The sequence below is a fragment of the Oryzias latipes genome, chromosome 17 (assembly GCF_002234675.1).
Source record: "Oryzias latipes chromosome 17, ASM223467v1".
Classification (NCBI taxonomy): Eukaryota; Metazoa; Chordata; class Actinopteri; order Beloniformes; family Adrianichthyidae; genus Oryzias; species Oryzias latipes.
Genome location: NC_019875.2, coordinates 24,962,558 through 24,985,374, shown reverse-complemented (window position 1 = coordinate 24,985,374; position 22,817 = coordinate 24,962,558). Strand labels below are relative to the sequence as shown.

At 40.2% G+C, this 22,817-nt stretch overlaps 1 protein-coding gene across 4 annotated transcripts in view; it reads right to left on the bottom strand.

The window, feature by feature from the left end:
• Positions 1 to 1,587: 1,587 nt before the first annotated feature.
• Positions 1,588 to 22,817, bottom strand: part of LOC101161338 (period circadian protein homolog 2) — a 29,764-nt gene continuing 8,534 nt past the window's right edge. Inside the window, exons 3-24 of one of the 4 annotated variants that reach the window (XM_020711098.1) lie at positions 15,249 to 15,341; positions 14,988 to 15,142; positions 14,198 to 14,319; positions 13,896 to 14,097; positions 12,774 to 12,825; positions 12,281 to 12,441; positions 11,978 to 12,056; positions 11,793 to 11,899; positions 11,549 to 11,702; positions 11,262 to 11,376; positions 10,724 to 10,873; positions 10,471 to 10,561; positions 10,220 to 10,391; positions 9,939 to 10,063; positions 9,596 to 9,802; positions 7,714 to 7,977; positions 6,206 to 7,056; positions 5,774 to 5,890; positions 4,056 to 4,266; positions 3,475 to 3,682; positions 2,985 to 3,135; positions 1,588 to 2,902 (exon numbers count right to left, since the gene is read on the bottom strand). In XM_020711098.1, the coding sequence (XP_020566757.1) occupies positions 2,696 to 2,902; positions 2,985 to 3,135; positions 3,475 to 3,682; positions 4,056 to 4,266; positions 5,774 to 5,890; positions 6,206 to 7,056; positions 7,714 to 7,977; positions 9,596 to 9,802; positions 9,939 to 10,063; positions 10,220 to 10,391; positions 10,471 to 10,561; positions 10,724 to 10,873; positions 11,262 to 11,376; positions 11,549 to 11,702; positions 11,793 to 11,899; positions 11,978 to 12,056; positions 12,281 to 12,441; positions 12,774 to 12,825; positions 13,896 to 14,097; positions 14,198 to 14,319; positions 14,988 to 15,142; positions 15,249 to 15,341 (3,994 nt within the window). In that variant the 3' untranslated portion in view covers positions 1,588 to 2,695. The remainder of the gene's footprint in view (positions 2,903 to 2,984; positions 3,136 to 3,474; positions 3,683 to 4,055; positions 4,267 to 5,773; positions 5,891 to 6,205; positions 7,057 to 7,713; positions 7,978 to 9,595; positions 9,803 to 9,938; positions 10,064 to 10,219; positions 10,392 to 10,470; positions 10,562 to 10,723; positions 10,874 to 11,261; positions 11,377 to 11,548; positions 11,703 to 11,792; positions 11,900 to 11,977; positions 12,057 to 12,280; positions 12,442 to 12,773; positions 12,826 to 13,895; positions 14,098 to 14,197; positions 14,320 to 14,987; positions 15,143 to 15,248; positions 15,342 to 22,817) is intronic. The other 3 variants (XM_011486861.2, XM_020711099.1, XM_020711100.1) reach the window with 3 other exon arrangements.

Here is a 22,817-nt window from a genome sequence, read left to right as displayed (position 1 = left end):
AAAGGCTTTTCTTTGACTTAGTACAGATTGTTTTTCTTTCTTAACCTTTGTGCTATCCTGGGCACTTTAGTTGGGTCATCTAGACCCCACAAGAAAGTGCGATGAACCTTTTTTCTTCAATGATTTGTGATCTTCAGTGGTGTCCATGGATTACATGAAATCCTCTTCACCTTTACCCACCTTTGTCATGGTATGGATAACACGTCAATGTAAGGATCGGGTCATCTGGACCCCTTAACAATGAGTTCAAGGTAACTCAAAAACATAAGTCAGGAGAGATCCTAGGAATTTGAGTTAAGATGTATTTGTGATACAAAAGAAGTTCATGAAATTGGTCCGTAATGATAAAACATGGCGGTTCTGGATGGATGACATTGTGCCGGGAGTGAGATCAAACCATAGATATATTAGCCCCAGAGCCTAGACCAGAGGCTGGATCCACATGGGGCTCTTTTATCCCTCCAGTGAGGTTCTTTGGCTTTGAAGAAAAATGCAAAGGGTTTGAATGAATATAATGAGTTTATAGTTTTGTTGGTAAAAATGATGGTAAAAGGTTTAATCTACTGTCATGGTTGTTTGTTTTTAGTATAAGCCTAAAGCCCATATTCTAATCTTCTGTTCCACAACAGTTCTAAAAGTATAGAATTGCATGTAAATGCCACAGAAGGTGCACAAAACAACTGGAAGCAAGCAAACCAATATCACCAGCAATTCAGCAGACAGGACACAAACACATCGACCTGTGACGCAAACACAACTTTGCTTCACAACATGGAAATATGACAAAAATTAGACAAATCCCCACCGCACTAAGATGGATAGATCTTCTGGCCGCACTTTGCTAATAGCATTCATTCAAGTTTATTGAAGTGATTTGCACTGTCCTAAAGTTTGCTGACAAATTTGGCATCAAGCAGTAACATATTTTATCTGAAAAGCTCTCAGACACATTTTCTCCTGCAAACATAACTCACGTAATCATCAGAAAATTATTGTTATTATATGACAGCTGCAGCAAACTGCCAAAGGAGGAGGAGGAGGACAATCAGGTCACATAACAGAGTGAATTTGCAAGTCCTCTGGGGATGACAAAAGCAGGACACCCATTCATACATGTTTGCACTCAGAGAGTGGAGGGAGACTTTGATCAGGAGAATTTGTATGAGAAGGTCCAGAAATAAGTTCACACCTTACATTAAATTCATACATCAAGGTCTTTGGAGCTTTTTTAAATTCAAATATGTTATTTAGCAAACTTTAATATACTTCAAATAGTCTATTCTAATTTGTTCAATAGAAGTAAACAAGCCATGACACCTTTTTTATCATTTGGCAAAATTTTATTTGAGAAAAATAAACTTAGTGTCAAATAAGAAAAAAAAGGTCAACAAAATAAAATTTAAAAAGGTGCTTTGCTTTTTTATGTTCAGATAGAACGACAAATGTCAAAACTGGACTTTGATAAAGTTGCACAGAAGGAGCACCTATTCTTTATAACATAGTTCTAAAATCCTGCAACCCCCTCAACTGTCTGAGCTGCTTTTACACCCCAGTACCCCTTAAAATCAGCCTTGTAGAACATGTTAATAAGACGGCATGCATTTTATTAAAGTGGGGTACACATTCACTATAAAACCTAAATAACACCTTTAGGTAGGGAAATGTCTTGATGTACAAAACTAACATTTTTTTCTTAATATTAGTCATTTGGTCCTGCTTGGTTTTCAATAACTTAGTACTTTTTTTTCTTCTCTTTTTGTCAGATGTCATTTACAAAAGCATAAAAATATATATTTATAGACACACGTACAAACATTTAGGCAAGCTTCAAAATAAAGCAGCTTATTTAAACTTCACATCTGGAACAAATGCTGTGTTCTGTGCAGTAAAGATGACTAAATGCAAGTTAAACAGCATTTAGTAACAGGAAAAAAGACTCTGAAGAGAATGAAAAATTATATTTGGTGAGATTATTAGGCCTATGTAAAAATGCTCATAGATGGCATCGTGTATGTTTTTTTGTTTTTTTTTAGTGATGTACGATCTTCAGATGTTCACCTTATTCTCCAATTATTTGGAAGAAAAATTTATAAACCTAATAATGCTCTATGTTTCAAACAGTGGTTTAACATTGGAGCATTCAGTCAGAGTCTTCCATACATTTTCCTAGTGTGAATGTGCTTTGATGGGGTTGTCACTACAGTGCAGTTACTTTTGCTTCATTATGAGCAAAAACTTAATTTCTCAAAGATTTTTTCCTGTTGCTGCAGCCCCTGAAGTGCACATTTGGTGCTTGATGTGTAACAAGTGACTTAACACCCCTTCCAGCATGCTGGCAAAGTACAGTGTTGTAGCTCACAAAACACAAATAAAGAGTTTTCAGATCCCATCTGCCCACATCTGTAGAATCTTATCAAATCCATTTGTTGGTGCAAAAAAAAAAGGTTAAAGGTGCAACAAACTTTGTGCAACTATTAAACACATTCATTAATAAATTTAGTCCAAGAGATCCAGCAGTTACTCTGAAAATACCAAGTGTGGCTTAAAAAACAACATATTTTTATGGCCACAACTTATATTTACATAGTTCCAAGGTTTCCAAATTAAACAATGAGCCATAAAAAGTAAGAGCCCTTCTTTCTAAAAAAAAAACAAAACAAAAAAACTCTTCACAGTTTGAAGTAATACCAGGCTGTCAGGTAACAACAGGCTCTTCAGCATCAGTTTGCTGTCTTGTTACTTGGATCTGAGGACTTTGAAAACTTTTATCAGAAGAATTAAGGGGATCTTCTACAGACATCTGCAGGCAGCTGAGTTCCCTGGTTTCTGCATCGCTTAGATCCAGCTCTGGCAGACCAACTTCCTGTGCCGCCTCTGAGGTATTATCACAGCAGGAGCAGCCCTGGAAAACAAACCCAACTGGCTATCAGATCAGGCCTAAAGCAGAGAGACGTCCTCTGCAGTATCCTGGAATTCTGATTTACCTTAATATCTATGGCTTTGGGCAAACCTCCCTTTTTCATCCATGGATGGACATCCACAAGTTCCTTTCTCTGCTCCTCAGAGAAGCGAGGCTGGCACTTCTGCAGCAGCCTGAGCTTCTCTTTGTCTTCTGCGAGCACATTCTGTAAGTTACTGCAGATTCAAGCAAAAACAAAACCATCATTAGTTTACATTCTCATCTGCCAAACTCAAAATTCCCTAAAAATATTGATAAAAATATATTAGTATGATCTTTGACCGTTTTTATTTTTGCCAACTTTCTACAACACTCAAGTCATAGAAAAAAATACTTTCTAATTTACAAAATGCTTCAATAAAAAGACTCTTTTACAAACAAATGGGATGTCAGAGTGACACCTAGTGGTCCATGTGATCCAACACCAATTGCAGTTCATTCCTCACACAAAACAGTTTTCAATGTTCAAAAAGTCGCAGTTAAAGCTCTAATTGTCCATTTCCCCCTGAACTCACCGTGAGGGCAGCTGATAGGTCAACATGGTTTTCTCATCTGTGTTGGCCATGAGCCGCCAGAGTGGGTCCTGTAGAACGCACTTGATGACCTGCTCACTCTGCTCCATCTCCACAGGCATTCCCTCACTTTTGCTCAAGGTACTCTTCGGTTTCTGGCTTCTCTGAGATGAGTCCACGCTGCCAAAGTAGTTGCTGCTGTTGTTGCTTCCTAAAAAGAAATAAATATATTCTATATATTTGGAGAAATGCAGTTACAAGACAGACATTATGAGATAAAAATCTATATAAGCTACGTTTTCACTTTTGTCTGTTGTCAAAAGTTCTCAATATGTTCAATGTTTATATGTTTTTTTCTTTGTCTGTCTTAGGACAACAGATGTAATTTAGCATTTGTGCTATTTCTGGGATTTTTATGTTTTTGTTATGCTAAAGATTGATGAGTTAGCACTGTCCTAATTTAAATAAATAAATGAATACATCCTAACAGTACCTGTTTATCCTAAAGTGTATTCTTTAGAAAACAGTTTTTATCTTTTTTTTAATTCAGCGTACTCTTCCAAAACAGGCTGACATGTACAGACCTGAGCGACTGTCTGAAACCCCACTTGCTGAGGCTCCACTGGCTGATGTCCTGCTCTGCGACGTCCCGCTGGCCGAGGTGCCGCAGCCGTTGGATCCCGACCCCATCGAGCCTGAGGTGGCTGAGCAGGAGTCCTCTTGGAGAAGGATCTCCAACATGTCGCTGGATGAGGAGTTGGCATCGCTGTTAACATCGTTACCACGTGAACTTCTCTGCAAAAAAAAAAAATAAATAAATAAAGATGAACCGACACCATTACAGAGTAGGCAGACGATAGCGCTCTGACTGTCCGCTGCATCTTTGAGGTACAGGACGCGGTACCAATTGCAGCTTTGCATCCTGGACTTTAATTCCTGGTTGATAATCAAGTTTCCAGGTCAACAAATCTCCAGCTTACCATCAAAGTTCATTTAAATCTGATAAACTACAAGTTACAAACAGCAAAGAGAAAAGAAAAAAAAAACCTCAAGAAAACAAATACAATTTTTTTTGCAGGGATGACGAAAGTTGCTCTGACTTGTGACGTACAGGTGACTCTTTACTGACAAGCTGCAAATACTGCATGCAGGTGATACCTTAGTGCTGTGGACAACCACACAAACTACATTCTGATTGTCTAACATCCTAAATTCTAGCAGTCAGTTTGCATGCAAGGAGTGTGCTGTTATCACTTGAACAGCACTAACAGGCTCTCCGTGCAAAGTGCTAAACTTAGGGGGAGTTGAAGAAATGAAACATCTGCACAAAACCCCTGCTATACAAATAAAGTTTTTTATTATTATCTTACATACTTCATCCTTTCTTAACCCTTGGGTGTTAAGTGTCCACTACAACCTGTCACTCGCAGAAGGCCAATAAAAAACTTGCATGAACATTTTCGCTCCACGGGCTCACAGAACGGTCTACGACTGTGATAAGTTGACCCATTTTTTCCTAGCAGACAGCTCATATCCAGCCATAAGGGCAGTTGTGACTAAGGCATAAGGAGAAAAAGCTCCACATTGTTAAAGATCTCTTGCCAGCTGAAGCTCAGAAAAGGAATGGAGAAGGAAAAGCAGGTTTCTTTTGCGCTGAAACAAATCTTTTAAAGTCTTTGCATCTTGACTCAGCGGGAAGTAAACTGAACATTATTCATCTTCTTCATGGACATGAACCAACTCTGTGTACCAAGGTGTTTTTTAGCTTTTAAATAAGTGAATGACAGTATGGGACGATTTAGGGAAGTGTAGATAAAACCCAAACTGTAATTTTTTTTAACGTAGGGCAAATAATGCTATTTAGTTTTTTCTATTAAAAAAAACGGTGTAAACTGATACTAAACTGCTAACACATTTAGGATATTGTGTTGTTACAAATGCTTTGACATCCTAAATAGGGATTACTCTGGTTTAACAATTACACATTATTTAAAAATCTGAATTTAGAACACAATATATAATTATGAAGTTAAGACTGAAGTAAGGCTCAAAGCACAATTATGACAGCACAGGCCAAATTTCAAGGTTATTCTGAAGAGCTGTAGTTCAGTTGTGTTACTATTTTTATGGATTCACAATCAATGGCAGTCTCGGCTCTCTTCTGAACAAACAAGAACAATGCAGGTTACAGTAGAAATCACAGGTCACATGAATGCATAAAGAGAAGCTGTTCAAGCTGACATAAAGAATCTGGATTGTGTGAAAATGGAGAAGTGTGGCGGTTTTTTGATGATATGCCTACCTCGTCGCTCCAAGCCCACAGCCTAGACCACACTTTATCCCAAGACAAACGCTCATAGACACTGGATGTACCCTCGAAATACAAGGGTCCAGGAGGACCAAGGAGACTGAGAGAGGGCTAAAGGGTGTAAGGAATAATAACATCATGTGTTAACACCCAGTGCCACAAATCATCGCAGCAGCTTTGACTGCTTTGATATTTACAGGCCATAGAAATACAACAGAGAAATGCTTTTGAAATTTTTTATCATGTGTATTTTTGTATAAATTGCTGTGATGTTATTGGTAAATCCACAAAGTGTTAGTGACCTGTGATCCTCTTAGGGGGGACAAACCACAACTTATCAGCTGATCTGGACTACGATGGTCAAGCTCAGGACCCAGCTGGAGAGACTTGACGGAAAACATAAAAGAAGAAGAAACTTTTCTTTACCTGTTTCAGATCCCTCTCCTTGGCCTGGCAGATGCTTCCTCCTCTCTCCCTTTCCGTCATGTGTCCTCCGGAGGTGAGACCAGGGTTGTCCTGCCTGTCCACAGAGAGTTCCAGCTCCAGCAGGTTGAGGGGGGAGCTGCAGCGAGACTGGAACAAAGGAGGGGACGCCTCACTTCCTGCTTCACCGGACTCTGGTGTGGAGGAACGCGAGAGCATCTCTGCTTGAGGCTTGGGGGTTTCCGAGGGTGATGGGAAATAAAACGACGGCGTTATGTAGCCTGCTAACGGGGCAAAGGAGTTGCTGGAGTTTAACTGGTTCTGATTGCCGGGGACAGACTGTGGTGTGGGGTTACATTGGCCCAGAAAGGCGGCCTGACCCGCTGGCTGCATGTGGGTGGGAGTGTCCCCAGCATGGACTACTGGCTGGAAAGGCAGTAGATGTCCAGAAGCCATTGCAGGGTACAGGTAGTTAGGCATAAGAAAAGCAACAACAGGTGCCATCATGGGAGCAAAAGGAGAATTTTGGGCCCCCATAAAGCCTTGCTGTGTGGCCTCTGTGGGTGGAGATGAGGGGCTGACGGTGGGGTACAGCTGCAGGGGCATGCCTTGTAGCATGGAGGGATGTACTGTGGGGGGGATAGACTGCGAGGCATCATGGGGGGGACCTGCGGGGTGTTTAGGGACCTGCTTTGGCTGGGGAGGCTGCGGCAGTGCCTGTTTGACTGCTTTATTTTCAGTGGAGGTGATGCGCTTCGCTCGCTTTGACTTGGATTTCTTTTTCCGTGGTCCTCGGCGCGGGGGCAGTTCTGCAGGTGGTCTTTCCTGTCTGCCTGGTTGGGTGACACGTCGAGCTAAGATCATAGAAGAAAAACAAAAACTGCTGAGTCATGCTTCCCAGAAACTAAGGATATAACAAAGGGTATAAACTTTACTCTGAATTATTTTTTCAATATAAAGCATTAGAGAAATATATTGGGGAGGAGGAAAACCCTTAAGAATTATTGGGGTTTGTTAATTTGTGCAAGAATGTGTCGTGATGTGTTCAATGATTTGGTTCAAACCTTGGTCACTTTTTTGTTTTGGTTCATATATATGAATTTTTGTATTCCAAAAAGCCAACAAAAAAATAAAAATGTCATTAAAAAGCTTTTTTTTTTAATTTGCCAATGAAAAGTAATGATGAAGAAAAAGCTTTCAGCTTGCTTTTACTAAGCATTGTGTATTGTAATAAAACAACATTAAACATATGGAATTTAGCATAAAAGGTGTTTGACAATTTCAACAAATACAAAAAATTGTGTAACATAATTATGGTTCAGTTCTAAACTAAGAATTTTGGCATCTTTAATATATTTATCTTTCACAATATTTGTAACATTTATAAATATTAAAAAAAGAAAATAGGAAAAAAATAACAGTTGTTTGTAATTACTAAGTGACCACTAGGTGTCACTAGTAGTTAACTGTCAAACTTGGGGTGGGGTGACCCAGAAAGGTCCTAATCATACCGTTGCTCCTGATCTCCCCTCCTTGAGGCTCCAGACACTGAGAGCACTTTGGTTTGAGAGCATCAAGTCCACAATGATCTTTAAACCGACACAGAAAAAGCTGCTCCTCTTTCTGAGTGTGAGCTGCCAACACCTCCTTAGTCAGGCCCAGTTTCCTGTAGGACTCCTTCCCCTGGCTGGGAGGAGAAACCACACAAGGAGGAGCTCCGGGGTTCTTGCAGTATTCAAGCACCTCTCCTGCTCCTGGAACATCCTCTGTTATTTCTGCACAGACAGCAGTGAAAGCACAACTTTAGCCGACGGGAACGGCTGTTCACCATTTAGAGTGATGGCGGCACTAAGACAAGCAGAGGAAGCAGCAGTTGTGGACTAAAACAGGTACTTCATGAAGTTTTTACCAAAGCAGAAGAAAGATTTCAGACGTCACATACATTTATATTTGGCAGACGCTGTAATTTTCAAGCATTTGAACTGCGAGAAGCTCAAATTACAGGCAGAGAAACAAAGACGTTGGAAGCAAATGAAATCCACAAAGGAACCAATTTCAAAGAAATTAGAATCCATGAAGCAGCTGCACAGCATAGATGTTCACTAACACAATGAAAACATAGGGAAGCAATACAGTTATTAACATTAAACACAATACAGTGATGCTAGACAACACTCATCTCATTTTTAAAATAAATTCTATTTTCTAGAGTTTTTTACCATATTTTATGTAGGCAAATAAGTACTCCACAAGTCTATTGCTTGTATAAATACATCGGTCCCTCATTATATTGCAGTCACTGATTTTTTTTTTGGTGCAATTTTGCATGCTTTTTTTTTTTACTTTTTTAAAAAACTTTTTTTCTAAAGCGCATTGTGATCTGCGCCCTGATTGGCTGTAGACTACTGTCTACCAATGTGTCTGCTGTACAGAATTTGCCATTTGCCAAACTTTATTCAAGACCTATTTTCTATTTGCTATGGGGGTTTGAACTTTGAGAGTTTAAATAACTAGAGAAAAATGTCTGAAAATGTCTGGGAAAAGTGTATAAAGTGTGTATTACTATCCTTAAACATTTAAAGTATGATATTTGTAAAAGATTAAGTTGATTTCTTCATGCATTTCACCTGTCACAGGTTTTTTCTTTTCTTTTTAGAACATAACCATCGCAAATAAATGAGGGACCACTGTATTCACGTATAATGGCAGTAAGTTGAGGTAGTTTTTCCTTTATGAAATTCTCAAATGTTCACATCAACTTGGAAGATTTGATGCCTTTTGGGGAATTTTGGGCATTTGCTCTGAGTTTCAACTGATATTTCAAAAATTAGATTACTTTATGTTTCCTTAATATATATACACATCATTTGGATAAATAAAGTGAGATGGAAATTTGAGAAAACAAAGATGTGGTCTTGGCTTGGAGCCCGACTCCCAAATTTTCATCAAGCAGAGGAGTCAGCTAAAGCCCTCCATCTTTTGAAGATGCAGGAGCTACGCAGTGGGAGTCAGCTCTCTTTGTTGTAGTTACTAGCAGCCAAGAATATAAAATATGAACTGTAAAGGCACAGAAAATCTTAGGTCATTTCTTACTCTGAAAGTCTCTTTCTTTCAGGAGTTTGAACACGTTATTAGAAAACAAAAAATCCAAAAGTAACTTGACTAAAAAAATCTGCATAAGACTGAAATAAAGAACGTTTGCTCAGGATAGCTAGAAGCTCTTCACTTTTGAATGAAAGTGTTATGTTTTGTTTGTAGTTTTGTCCATATTCATGTTTGTCAGCATGATGGTTTGTCTTTGCATCTGCAGAGTTTGAGTACAAACATGTAGAAGACCAGTGGAAACCTGGTTGAAGGTGGATGGTTGTTTTTTTTTTCCTTAAGCCACTGTACCTGACTCTGGCTGAGGTTTCTTGTCCCCAACATGTACTATGGTGCTACTGTAGCTGCACTGGCTGGTTATGGACACCACGCTTTCTGGTTTGTTTGGAACAGATAGGGGCAGCTGAGTGCCCACTACCGCTGTGGTCGCATTAGTGGACTTTTTGTCAGGATCATCCCGAGCAGAGAGAGCAGACTGATCCTTCAATAACACTGGCTCTACGATAGAGAACAGAGAACAAGAGCATCTGATGAAGATCTGGCATTTTTCTGAGTCTTGGAGAGAAGAGTTGTGAGAAGGCCATAGTATGGTAGGATATGAATAGGTTTTCTTAAATGAAGTTTTCTCCTTTACCTCTAGACACTTGCATGCTGGTGGGCCCTTTCTGCCTGTCTTCGTCCGAGTTAGAGGATGTGGTGTTGGACGAGGACTGGCACTTCCTCTTCATGGTGACAGGAATGTTACAACTCTCCAAGTACCTACAGGGATCACCAACAAAAAGGGTCACTCCCTTCACTTTGCATCCCCTATATTGAAATGGGGCGTCATTCTCTTTGCGTTTGTATATACAACATTGAGTTACTTCCTTTAACTTCAATGTGAAGTCAATTTATGTTCATGAGAAGCTTGACTACCTTATAACACTGTCCAGGCAGCTGATCTGCTGGTAGGAGTAGACACCCTGATAATTGAAAGCCAGTTCATCCTGGAAAGGGTCTCTGCCGTCCTCCATCTTTGCTCCCCTCCGGTTAATAGAAGGGGCAGAGTCTTTAACACGAACCACAGGTTGGCTTTTCTCTACAGGCCCTGCAATTTAAAGGAGTTAGGGAATACATATGACGAACACAGTGTTTTGCCAACAACAGTCACACAAGAAGGGATTTACCTTTGTTGAGTTTGTTGCAGTCGGATTTGGCAGATTGCTGTTCCTGGCTCTTCTGACGGTGAATTCCCTTACAAATTTCCTGAAAAGATCGCTGTAAAAGAAAGACACAAGAGTCAAAATAAGTAAAAAACAGAACAAGAGTAAAACAGAAAACTCACAACCTCCCTTGACGGCAACTTCACGGTTTCTCGCACTTGGTATTAAATTAAAGGTGGTGTGGTTTGACACACAAACTATACTTAGAAATACTCACAAGTCTGGTTTTGCCGCTGGCTTCTCCTTCCTCTGGCTGCAGCTTGCTTCCATTATCGTTGCTAAGACTCTCACTGGAGCAGGTCAAGCTCAGGAGATGGTCGTTGCTGTTCAGACTGCTGTAGCCGCTGGACCCACTGTTGTGAACCGACTGGTAAGACACACACAGGAAGGGAAACATTTTTCCAAATTGGAATTTCATAGAAAAAAACAAATTAATTTGTTTGATTGATTATCGAGACATGCAGAAAAGAAATATTTGCGTGGAAAGTTGGCATTCATTTTTGAATGAAACCACATTTGTAAGGAAGTGTGTGATAAACTATTTATTTGTACATTTATGTATTGAGAAAAGGACATTGCATAATAATAACCATTAAAAAATAAATATGCCAGAATTTAGCCATAAGCTAATTTCCAACTTCAGTCCCCTGACCAGTCGATGATTTGAAGAAAAAAAAATAGATTTTTAATGGATGATATGTTGTCAATGCTAATTTTTTTTTTTTTTATCTGATCTGTCTTTTATTCTCTGTTACCTGAAGCAGCAGCCGATGGATCTGCTCAGTCAGCTCCTGGACGTCAGAGTCCATGGTCTTCATGTGGCCGTCGGCACAGACCGGGCTCATGAAAACATCTTCATTCACAGGACCCCTGCGACACAAACACATCAGCGTTACATGAGAACACAAGTTATTTAATTTGATGCCCCCTTGAGTTTACATACAAGAAAAAAAAATACTCTACACATTTTGAAACATACAGGAGCCCAACTGCGACTGAACATCATGTCCTCAGTTACAACAGTAATTCCAGAAACACTCACATGCGGACTTTGTGTTTTCCGATAACAAAGGAGACCTTCCGGCTCCAGGGGTTGACAAAGCTGGACCAGCTTGTGTCGAGGATGATATATTCTCCATTTTGAGCACAGAAGCGTAATGATGAGTGGTCAAATGGCTGCCCAGCATGCTGAACAACTGTAAAGAGAATTGAAAAAAATGAGGACGTTAATTTTAAAAAAGCTCGTTTTGAGTATTTTCTTTCTCTTTTTTAAGCAGCTGACTGACTTTTTCTATGGATGGCCAGCATCATTGGGCGGTCATTCGGATGCAGGTGAAGGAGAATTTGGGTACCAATCAGGTCTTGAGGAAGGTACCCGAGAAGAGGAACCGCCCTAAAAATATAACTTAAGGTCAAGTTATGTCCTTATAATCTGGGCAGAATTCAGAAAAAAATGCCAACCGTGTCTCACCTTTCATCTACATCCTGGAATACACAAGTCGGAGTGTGTGTGGTGGTGAAAATACGCTTGTCTGTTGGAATTCTGGGGGCTGTAACCATTAATGAAGAACAAAAAAATTCAGTATTTCGAACTTTAGAACTCTATTTTGTTCATTAACATTAAACATTAAGGACAAAACATATGCAAAGAGTGAATAAAAATATAAAAAAGAAAAAGGAAATGAAACACCCAAAGTAAAATTTTAAATTAAAGAAGTGGAGACATTTCGACAATTTCTTTCTATTATTTGAAGATTTATAACTTGTCTCAAACCTCCAGTTAGGCTCTCACCATCATAACCGGAGTGAACCCTCTCAGCCAGGAGGAGGCAGCAGAACTGGTCCTCCGAGTGGCGTGTGTCCTGGACCTTCATCAGGTAAGGCGTCATGCGGAAAGGATAGTATCGCAGGTCGCCCTCGTTCTCTTTACCAACACTAAATGAAATCAGAGAAACTTTTATATCAAATGAAGCAGGAGGACAGGATTCACTGATTTCAAGTTATTTTGATATTTAACACAGGGGGCAGTATGCAATAACATGAAATTCAATTGAACAGATAAAATATATATATATATAAGATTTAATCAAGGTTTCCTTGATACTCTAAATTTCTATCACTTTATGCACGACTAGGAAAAAGAGTCCTATTTTTGATCTCACAAGCTAATTGAAAGGCATCTAGACTACGCTGAATATGAATAAAAACAGCAAACAGGCTCAAGAAGCAGATGGTTCAAGCTTGTGTATGACCCAGCCCCAGCCCACCTGATACGACAGAAAAAGGACTTCTCCTGTATGCAGTCAGGTGGGGATGACTCTGAAATAGAGAAAAAAATGTTTTAATTCAACAAAAACTCCATCTGGCCAAATGAAGGGAAATATTTTTAACACCTGCAGCCATGAAAAGATGTCAGACTTGCATATGCAATAAACCTTAAGAGAGACAAATTCTAACTTCATGAATTAAACCAAAGACCTCCAGAGGTGAAAAGGGCACAGAATGAGAAACTGCAGTTCTGACAAGGTTGCTGTCATTTTAAGGCAAATAATGTTGTAAATACATGCATGTCTTCCTCTCTGACCCTGTTAGAGACCCTTGCCTGAACAAAAGGCTTATTTTTGTGCTCTATAAACCAACACAGATTGGTTTCTACAGGTGACACCAGTTTAATTTACAAACTGATGAAGGTGCCTTGTGATTTACTGGCTTTGTGTTCAGTGCTTGTTGACGTGTCTGATTTCACAGCCAGATGGCCAGCAGAGTCCTTGAGTTTAGCACAGTAAAAGCTGATTTCCCTGCTGTTTTGCATGCTTGGTAAGATCTGGTAGTTTCTTCATCTACATGATTTCACAAACTTAAAATAAAGCTTATGAAGCGGAGGTGGAGTGTTCCAGAGTGGTGATTTCATGCTGGGCTAACTTCAAGTTGATTTAAAGACAAAACTCCGATGAAAATCACATTTTTGCCTGTTTTTTAACATTTTTCTAATGATAGAGGACAAATATATAAAATATACAAAATTAAGCTTTGCAGAATTGCACTTCTGAGTATTTCTGAAAAACATGTGGTTTGAAAAAGAATGTATTTGTGACGTTAAAGATACCCTCCTCCCTGCTGAGGGAGAGCTCTCAGCAATGGGGAGAGGAAGAGGGGCTGGGTTGCTCCGCCCACAACTCAAAGGTGAATTTCTGCTGGACTACTGCTGCTCTGCAGAAACTATGTTTTAGAAAATGTAACTTTTTAAAAATAGCTTTCCCTAAAAAAGGCATAATCATGATTACATAACCACTAACTTTGCAATACGTCAAAAATGATTGGAGTGGGTCTTTAACAAAATTAGAGACTATGGAATATTGCTTTTGCAAAGTGAAATGCCCTCCTTGTACCTGCTCCAGTGCACATGCTCCAGGAGGGCAGGCGGTATGGAGTGGTGAAGCTGTAGAACACGCTGACGTCCTGCGGCGTGAGAAACTCCACAAACTTGGAGTCAGTGAACACGTCTCTTTTGCAGTTCAGGATGGAGGCAGCCTGATCAGAAATGTAGATGATCCTTCCTGTGATGAGAGACACTACCACCGCAAAAATGTCCTGTTGAAAGACAAAGTTTGATTGGTGAGTTCATATGAGCTATCAAAGTTCAAATAAATCTTCATGCAGCATGAAATGCATTAACAGAAACTTGTCTCACGTTGTTTTTGAGAGTATATTCAGATGTGATGCTGTCTATTTCCTCAATGGTGTAAGAAGAAACGTCCAGACCAGAGGGCTGACTGTCGTTGATCATCAGCAGCTGGTAATACTCCTCATTGGCTGCAAGAAGCAAAAAAGATCAAACCCATTTTTGGTTTAAAAGTAGATCATCCAAGGCCAAAAAAAAAAAAAAAATCAGACAACAAGGGAGAAAGCAAATAAGAAGACGATGAGGTAATGCCGGCATTCTTGAGCTACACCAAAGTGTGTCATGCTCAGAAAAAAATGTATCCGAGACTTTTTTCTACACAACCGCCCATTTCCATCTGCAAACATTTAGATGGGGCTGAAAGAAGCCTTCACAAACCATTATCTTTCAACCTCACAAGAAAAATGCTTTGCAAAAACTCAATTGTAAAATAAAAAGATCCTCCTATTTTCTGAGTCACCAGAAAAAAAAAGTGCATTCAGAAAGTTTTTCAACAACAAAATAATCTTAGTGTAAGAAAATATGTCTAATGTATGTATTTTAACCCATTGGCAGATTTTGTTGTTGTTGCTTATTTTAATTTTTCTCTTCAAATTGTAACAATTCTTATACTTATTTCTAGGGGTCTTGTTTTGCAGTGTTTTTGCATTGGTTCTGCTTTCCAATTTTACCAAAAGCAACATTTAGCAAATACAATTTTGGTAGCTTTTACTTACAAATGAGATATTTTTAATTCTTTTCTGGTAGATCAGACATTGCAGAAACCCAAAGTCGAAAATTGGTTTTATAGGGTGCATACCTTCCACCTGTTTGACGCAGCGAAGCGCATACTTGAGGGTGTTCAGCGTGGTGGACTTGTTGTTGTGTCTCTTTTCTTCAGGCAGGTGACGCTTCAGCTCCTTTAAGGTTTTGATCACCTCTTTCTGGGTCTTTGCTTTGGCAGACTCCTGACTACTGCAAGGCAGACATGCACCGACAAATGTCAGTCATTGCAACAAGAAAGAGAAATGGATAGCTCCCACAAGGATGTTGTGTGGTGGGACAGCAGCTGTGCACCAACCTGCAGCCACTGGTTGAAGGGTTGTCCTGCTCTGAGCTCAGCAAACTGAAGGCGTTGGAGCTGCTTGGAGGAGATGGACTGTGGGAGTTTGAACTGTGAAAAAAAAGGAAAAGTATTAACAGAGCACCTTCAAAATGGAAGGTAAATGACTTCAACCACCACAAAGGGGGGCTCATTCAATGTTGTTTGAGATTTTCCCCTTTTGGGCACAATGTTCACGTGTTTTGGGTCAGAGACAATCTTGTCACCATTAAAAAACCAAAAAGGACAAATGTGCTCATTTTCCAGCTGTGAGATGTTGTGAAGTTAGGCTAAAAAGAAGGTCTTTTGTGAGAACTTGAAAGGAACAGAACTTCACAACCCATTTTGTAGCCAAGCTACAAAGAGACAAGTTTTCCAGCACGGACGCAGTCTCTCCCTCTTGAGGAACTAATGCTCGTCTGCAGCTCAATGGGCACACAGCGGGAACGCAGCAATACAGCCAAAATGAGGCGTCAAAACCCGGATGGGCACAGCGGAGACTTCTATGCTGAGAGGATGAGAATATATTAATAACGTGTTTAAAAATAACTGCTTTTTCCTGTATGACTCCAGGTTTCCAAAAGAAAAGCAGTTCTTTCTCCTTTTTTAAATCTGTTTTCACTGATGCAACACGTGAGCTCATTCGTGGCAACAAGTTCAACTTGACATTTTGTAGCGAATCTGACAACTACAAAATTATTAAAAGCTATAGCTTCTTTTTTTCCACGTTTCTTCAGAGGGCACGCCGCAAACATTTTGATTCTTGCAAAGATTTAAAACCTTGTTTTTAGACATTCAAGATATTTGACCCGGTTTTAACATCTCTTTCCTCTACATCTTTCCAAGCATTCCTGAAAATCTGCACATTTGAGAGTTTTTGTCCCATTAAAAGCTACAATCTAGAAACAAGTATATAATCATTAAAATAAGTCAAAGACTACTGTAAAAATCAAAGTGCTTGATTTAAGAAATATTCATAAAACAAAATGATATTCTTTTGGAAACTAAGAATAAGCACTAGTTTTAGATTTCATGATTCTTAATTTGTTCACATTTGGTTCTGCAATGAGTCATTTTCACTTATTACACTAGTTTTCTATCGCTGTAAACTAAACAAACTACAATTAAGTACACAAAAACTCAAAAACCCCCACAAACAATTTGCTAAGAACTAGTATAAAGTACTTATTGGGCAAAATAACATTCAATTTTAAGTAATTCTATCTAACAGTTAGCTTTTTTTCAATTTGTTTCAATGCTTGTGTGGAATTCCTTGTTTCTAGATTTTGATATCTTTTTGTATGATTTCATTTTTAAGAAAATTCGTTTGCTGCATGAACAGATTATTTGACTACTTTCTAGCTATTTTTCTTGCTGCTCATGGCTTATTTTTAAGCAGGTTTACTTACTTATTTAAAACTATGCATAAAACTACAACAGGTCATATCTCTCCCAGTGTTCATTCCAAGTTGTTATAATAGAGTTTAGGGTTCTGTAATGGTCTATTAAATCCTAAATGCTGTTTATTATTAGTACATTTTATAAATTATTAATTATACATTTTTATAAAGCCATTTTTTTCAAGTTTTGCCCTAACAGCACACTGTAAGGTGCTTTCCTCTGCAGTAATAGTTTACTCTCAACAGCCCTCAGACACAGTGACTCACTACAACAAAGCTTAGTGTGTGTAATGGATTTAACTTGGCTAAAGAAAATAGCAATCCCCTTTATAAAAAAAACTCTCCAAACACAAGTGGGTCTTTGCTTTAGTCAATAGACACAGAGGTTCTTAGAAACACCGGAGCCTTTTTCAGACTTCAGAGACTGAAATCTCTTCTCCTTGACTGACTGTGTAATAATAGCACTTTTCTTCTGCTAGTGCCTGTGAAATTGATCAATCAGGGATAAACAATCTTTTGCAAAACAATAAATGAAACAACAAAAACACGTGTTTAAAATGCAAAATAAATACCGAACATGATAAACAAAAGAAGAATTTGAGACTAATGGAGCTTGTTTACAAAGAAAAACATCTAAAATGTATTTAGAACAATGATGAAAATAACAGAAATAGTGATGCTCTGGATCTTTTCTCTAAAAGTCTTTAGTGAAAGAAATCAAAACGTTTTGGGGAGATCTCCAAGAATAAAGACGAAAAACTGAAATTGACATCTTCAAGTATTATTTAACCTGAGACAGATGATGAACAATCTTCCCAGGAACTTGCTTTAACAGTTTAACCCTGGAGAACCAATTTCGGCCACTGTTCTTCTTTTTTAATTTTATTTATTTATTATTTATAGCTGCTGGTAATTGCTACTACCAGCCCAGTAATTAGCACAGAGAAGGAAACCCTGAGTCCCACACTGATCTGTGTGGTTGTAGTGTGCAGAATCAGCTGACAAGCTTAACCAAGACTATTATCAGCTCTCTGAGAAAATGACTCATGTGCTCTACTACTTGAGTTACTATAGAAAGCCTCCTTAACTTCTAAGAATAGAGAACATCTTCACAAATAGCTTCCTAAATCGCATGTAAGTATCTAAATGGGTTGCAAATAGCTGTCAGTCCCACAGAATATAACAGCTGGTTTTAGACCAGACAGTCTGTACATGTATTGTTACGTGGTCTAAATAAACACATAATTACTTTGCAGTTTTAAGCCAGCTACAAAAAGAGGATGCTCCAAAAGCTTCTATTCTGAGGGGAGAGAGGAGATGAAGATAAGGGCTGTCTGTGTGCTCCGCTTCGACGACGGAGACCTGTCACGGACAGATTGTGTTTGTCCGTGTGGCGCATTAGGTTTTGGAGTCATGACTAACAGAGAAAATGCTGCACATGAATATGGCAAGGTCGAGCCGCCATGGGCTGGTGTGTTTTTCCACTCGGAAATATGACTATAAATGAAGTTTACCATTATTAGGCATAGGCATGTTCAAGACAATCAAAGTTTTCATCGGACAGAGAAATATAAACTTCTGTTTTTAGAAGCATCTTTACCAGGAGTGAACTAACAATTTCAAAAGACAACGTTTGACTCCAGATGGGGTTGTTAAAGGATCCTTCAGAAACACGACCTCCATTCACGTGTTTCTGATTACGTTTTATTTTAAACATTTTACGAGGTTAAAAATGGAATGTGATTTTACGAAAGGCTCAGAGACAAATCCTCTCAAGCACTTGACCCAAATGGGGGTTGATAAAATGAAAGATAGGTATGACAAACCTGCATCTCACCTACTTCCCCCTCTCGTGTTGTATAAGTGTTAACTACAATGCCCACGGCAAGCCCTTAGAAAAAGAATGTGCGTGAACATTTTTGCTCGGTAGAGCGGTCCACCTGCATACAGGTTTACCCATTTTTCACCGGCAGACAGCCCATATCCACATATATTGGTTTTCTGTGACTAAGGCATGCAAGTCTTTATCAGCCTGATTTTAGAAACTCGCACACATGACCAGCACATTTTTGTTAGCTTTTTTAGAAACTGATGACTAATACATGCTTCCTGTTTCAAAAAGAATCTGAACTGGGGATTCATGACAACAGTGTCAGTTTTATGTTTTTTGAATTAAAATGCTGGTCGAAAGATAGATTTTTGGAGTAAATATTTTAGAAATGCAACTTTGATGACATAACTGTAATATAAAGTTCTTATGAGGTGACTCCATTGAGTTCTTTCTGGAGGAAACCTCCATGGTGGTGCCCTCTGACCCTCTTAATGTTGTCCCGCCCTGAGTCTGGCGCTGCGGGAGGGGGCTTCCTGTTCAAAAGGAGTTTTCCTCTGATTGTGGAGCTGCCAAAAGTCAAAATGTATTTATTTATTAATAAAAATGATTTTTTTTTTTTTTTTTTAACTTGTCCTGTCCAACAGCTAGGCAAACAGATGAGAGCTGAGGGCCTCTTGTGTTGGACATATTTTATTCTAACAAGAGGGGTTATTCATCTTCAGACAAACCAAAGGTATGTCTGAATAAACCCCTTTTGTAATTGAGGCCAAACTTTATTAATTTCAATCATGTTTGAAAATCTTTGGTGTTGGACCGGACGGAAAAGGAAAGAGGGGAACAAGAGAGAGGGACGTTAGAGAGAGGGGGGGGTAGGAGGGTGATAATAGGAGGGGAAGGGGGGTAAGACCATGAAGCAGCATAGAGCAGGCAGGTTTACTGGTTGTTTATCGTTACGGTACGGTTCAAATGTAGTACAAAAAGGGCGGGGCCTGTTCACACACACTCAAATATTATCAACACACCTGCTAGCCGCAGAAATGTCCACATGTCAACATGCACACAAAACAGATAGTGTTCACGAACGCATACTTATGCCTTTAAACCAACTAGTGTGAAATCTTTCATTCATTCAATCATGCAAACTATTAGTGCAAAGGTGAGCTAACACCTGTGCTCAGGTGAGTGTTTATGTTCTTCTAAAATGGATGGTGGAATGTGAAAAGAAGGAGGAGGAGCGCCCAGCCACCCCCACACCCATACCCCCGCCGCAGCAGCAGCGGCAGCCGGAATTCCCCCAGCGCCACACGGGAACAGGCAGGGAACAACCGCCCCCGGGCGACCAAGACCGCCACCCAGGCCAGGGCCAGCAGGACCGCCGCGAGGCCCCCAGAGCCAGAGAGCAGGGAGGCGCAGAGGGAAAGAGAGCGCCGCCCCAGCCCAGCCAGGAAAGCAGCCCCCCGCCGCGCCGGAAGAGCCCAACGCAGGGCCCCACCGGAGAGGGACGCCCACAGCCCCAGACGAGCACCCCACCACCACCCAGGAGTTCCGGGCATCCCCCCGCCCCGACCCCAGGTACGAGCCAGGACCCCCCAAGGGAGACCCGCTCCGCACTCCAGGCAGCCACCCACCCGGCCCACGGTTGGTCCAGGTAGGAGCAAGGCAGGGGCCCGCCGCCCCCGCCCAGGAGGGGGGAACCCCGGGGAAAAAAGGGCGGCCCATAAGGGATGTTATAAATATGGCCCGACCAGGCTCGGCCATGTTGGAAGTTTGGCGGGGCCCAGCGCCCAGGGGCAAGGACCAGGACCCACCCCCCAGGGACACGAACACCCCCGGCTCAGGTGTAATATGAACCCCCCCACCGTGCGGAGAGAGCACCGCCGGGCCCAGGGAGCCGGCACCCAAGGGACACGGCCGCCATCGCCAAGGGGCCCACACCCCCCACCAGGGACGGGGTAGGGGACAGATGGACCCAGGTCCCACCTTCCTTGTAAAATGTGTGTGCGTGTATGGGTGTTTGAGAGGGTGTTTGTGTGCATGTGTGTGTGTTTATGTTTGAATGTATATATTGAAGGGGGAGGGGTGTGTGTACTAAGGGGGGTGCAGTTAAAATTGGCGAGTAGGGCACTAAGGGGACATCTCCTGATTACTCACAGTGATGTCCCCTCACCCTCCACACCAAGGGGCCCTAAATGTCTAAGGTGCGGTTAAAATTGGCGGGTAGGGTGCCAGGAGGACATCTGCTGCTTGCTGGCAGTGATGTCCAAGCACCCCCCCTACCAAGGACCCTACGTGTCTAAGGTGCAAATAAAACCGAAAGATATAGAATAAAAATGATTTTTAATCAGGTTCAATTAAGTATTAAACTGAACGGGACTAAGGTGGATTTAATGAAATTTAAATTTTGATGCCGAATCGATTTTGTTTTTGAAGATCAGCTGTAGTGTGGGAGGGACAAGGAGGTCAAAGAAACAAGCAGGAAACAGAGAAATGTAGGAGTGGAAGAATTCCTAATATGAACAGGCGAGGGAGGCAACTGTTGCGTGCCGATCTGATCTCACAGGAAGAAGGCTTGACTTGGAGAGAAGAAAAAAAAGTCTGGATTCTAAAGATCTGTTACAGTGAGTCAGACGGGACAAAGTTAATAGTTAACGTCAGAGCATGAGAGCGTGAAGCTCCACCCAGATACAAAGAGATAAAAACTCCCTTTTGCCATAGCAACAGCAAGGAGTTGACCAGCGTGACGCAATCCATCTGGCATTGATCTATTTGGCTTTCCAACTGGGAGGTATAGAACGTTCTTTTTCCTCTTTTATGGCGATCTCCTTCCCCGGCTGCAATTTCTTCTAAAAATGTCTGAGGTCATTGCAGACTCATCACTTTTTTGAACTTTTCCCAAATGTTTTGTTCTATCTAAACAGCGAGAATCGAAGGTTAAGGCTGACTAATGCTGAAATCTAGACTGCAATGCTCACCTTTTACTTTCTGCCTCAGTTTGAAAGCTACCTTAAAGGTCTTAACAAAGAAAAAAAAAACCTTGGCTGACAATTTGGGGGAATCAAAAGCTTAATGTTTCTATTCCTAATGCAAAAGAAGCTGCAACATTTAAGCTAGGTAAGCCCCTGGACTAAACCATCATCCTTCTTCATGGGAAGAACAAGCAAAGCGTGACATTTTCTGGCTGCTTCACTGCAAACATGAAATATTGCCAAGTTTGGGTTTGAAATATCTTCATAAAAAGGTGAAAAACAAATACCTCAAATCAAAATAAAGTTGTTGTTTTTTAATTTCTGCTAAACATTTCATGAAAATGTAAAAAAAAAAAAGAAAAAAAAGAATTTTGTGGATGCCTGCAGGCTGACAACTGAAAAAAACAAGCGCTGACGACAGCCGGCGCAGACAAGATCTGACTCAACTTGAGTGTCATGGTGGTTGGCATGAAATCTAGTTTAGAGGGCGATAACCTGATTGTATTCAAAGTGAATAAAGCTGGACAGATCCTCCTTTGGCACTTTAAAATACAAACAGGATGCGCAGGTTTACCTTAAAGCCTGTCATTGCTCAGTTGGGCGGCGTGAGTGCATTTAACAGCCGTGCCATTTAGAAAGCATTATTCAAATTTTAACCTTGCGGGGGAAGACTTGAGAGGAATCAATCAAACTGGTTCAATTATGTTCAAATGCACATCCGGGTCAAGAGTTTATTGTCGAAGCTCATTTGCATAAAGACATTAGTCAGCGTAGACGAACACATCCGGTACTCACAGATGCATTGATTTAGTCATGAAAGTGGTAAACATAATTCTGCATGTTCTACGTCGCTAGCATGAGGACATATGGAAGACAGAATGAACAACCAAACATAGACAAAACATCTAAAAACAACAACTAAACTTGATCCGCCCAAACCATCTATGCACATATTTTACCAGGCTTGAAGCTGTTTTAACTTCTCTTTGCTCTACACCTTTCTAAGCTTCTCTCAAAATCAGCACAGTTAAGATTTTTTTGTCTCATTAAGAGCTACAATCTAAAATAATTAGGATAGTTTTGTTATAATGAGTCCTTGCTCCATACTCTTGACTGTGGAAAAACTTGATTTCAGATAAAAAACAAACAGTAATTTTTAGTCCAATATTAAGTATCTTATATTAAAGTTCAATGAATATTGACAAGTTAGACATTCTTTGTCATTACTTTGGAATCAAAAATTTAGATTTATGTTCTAAGAATATGCACTTATTTTAGATTTCATGAGAAATTATTAAGATGGAACAACTTTTACACTAAAATGAATCATTTGCACTTATTACACTAGTTT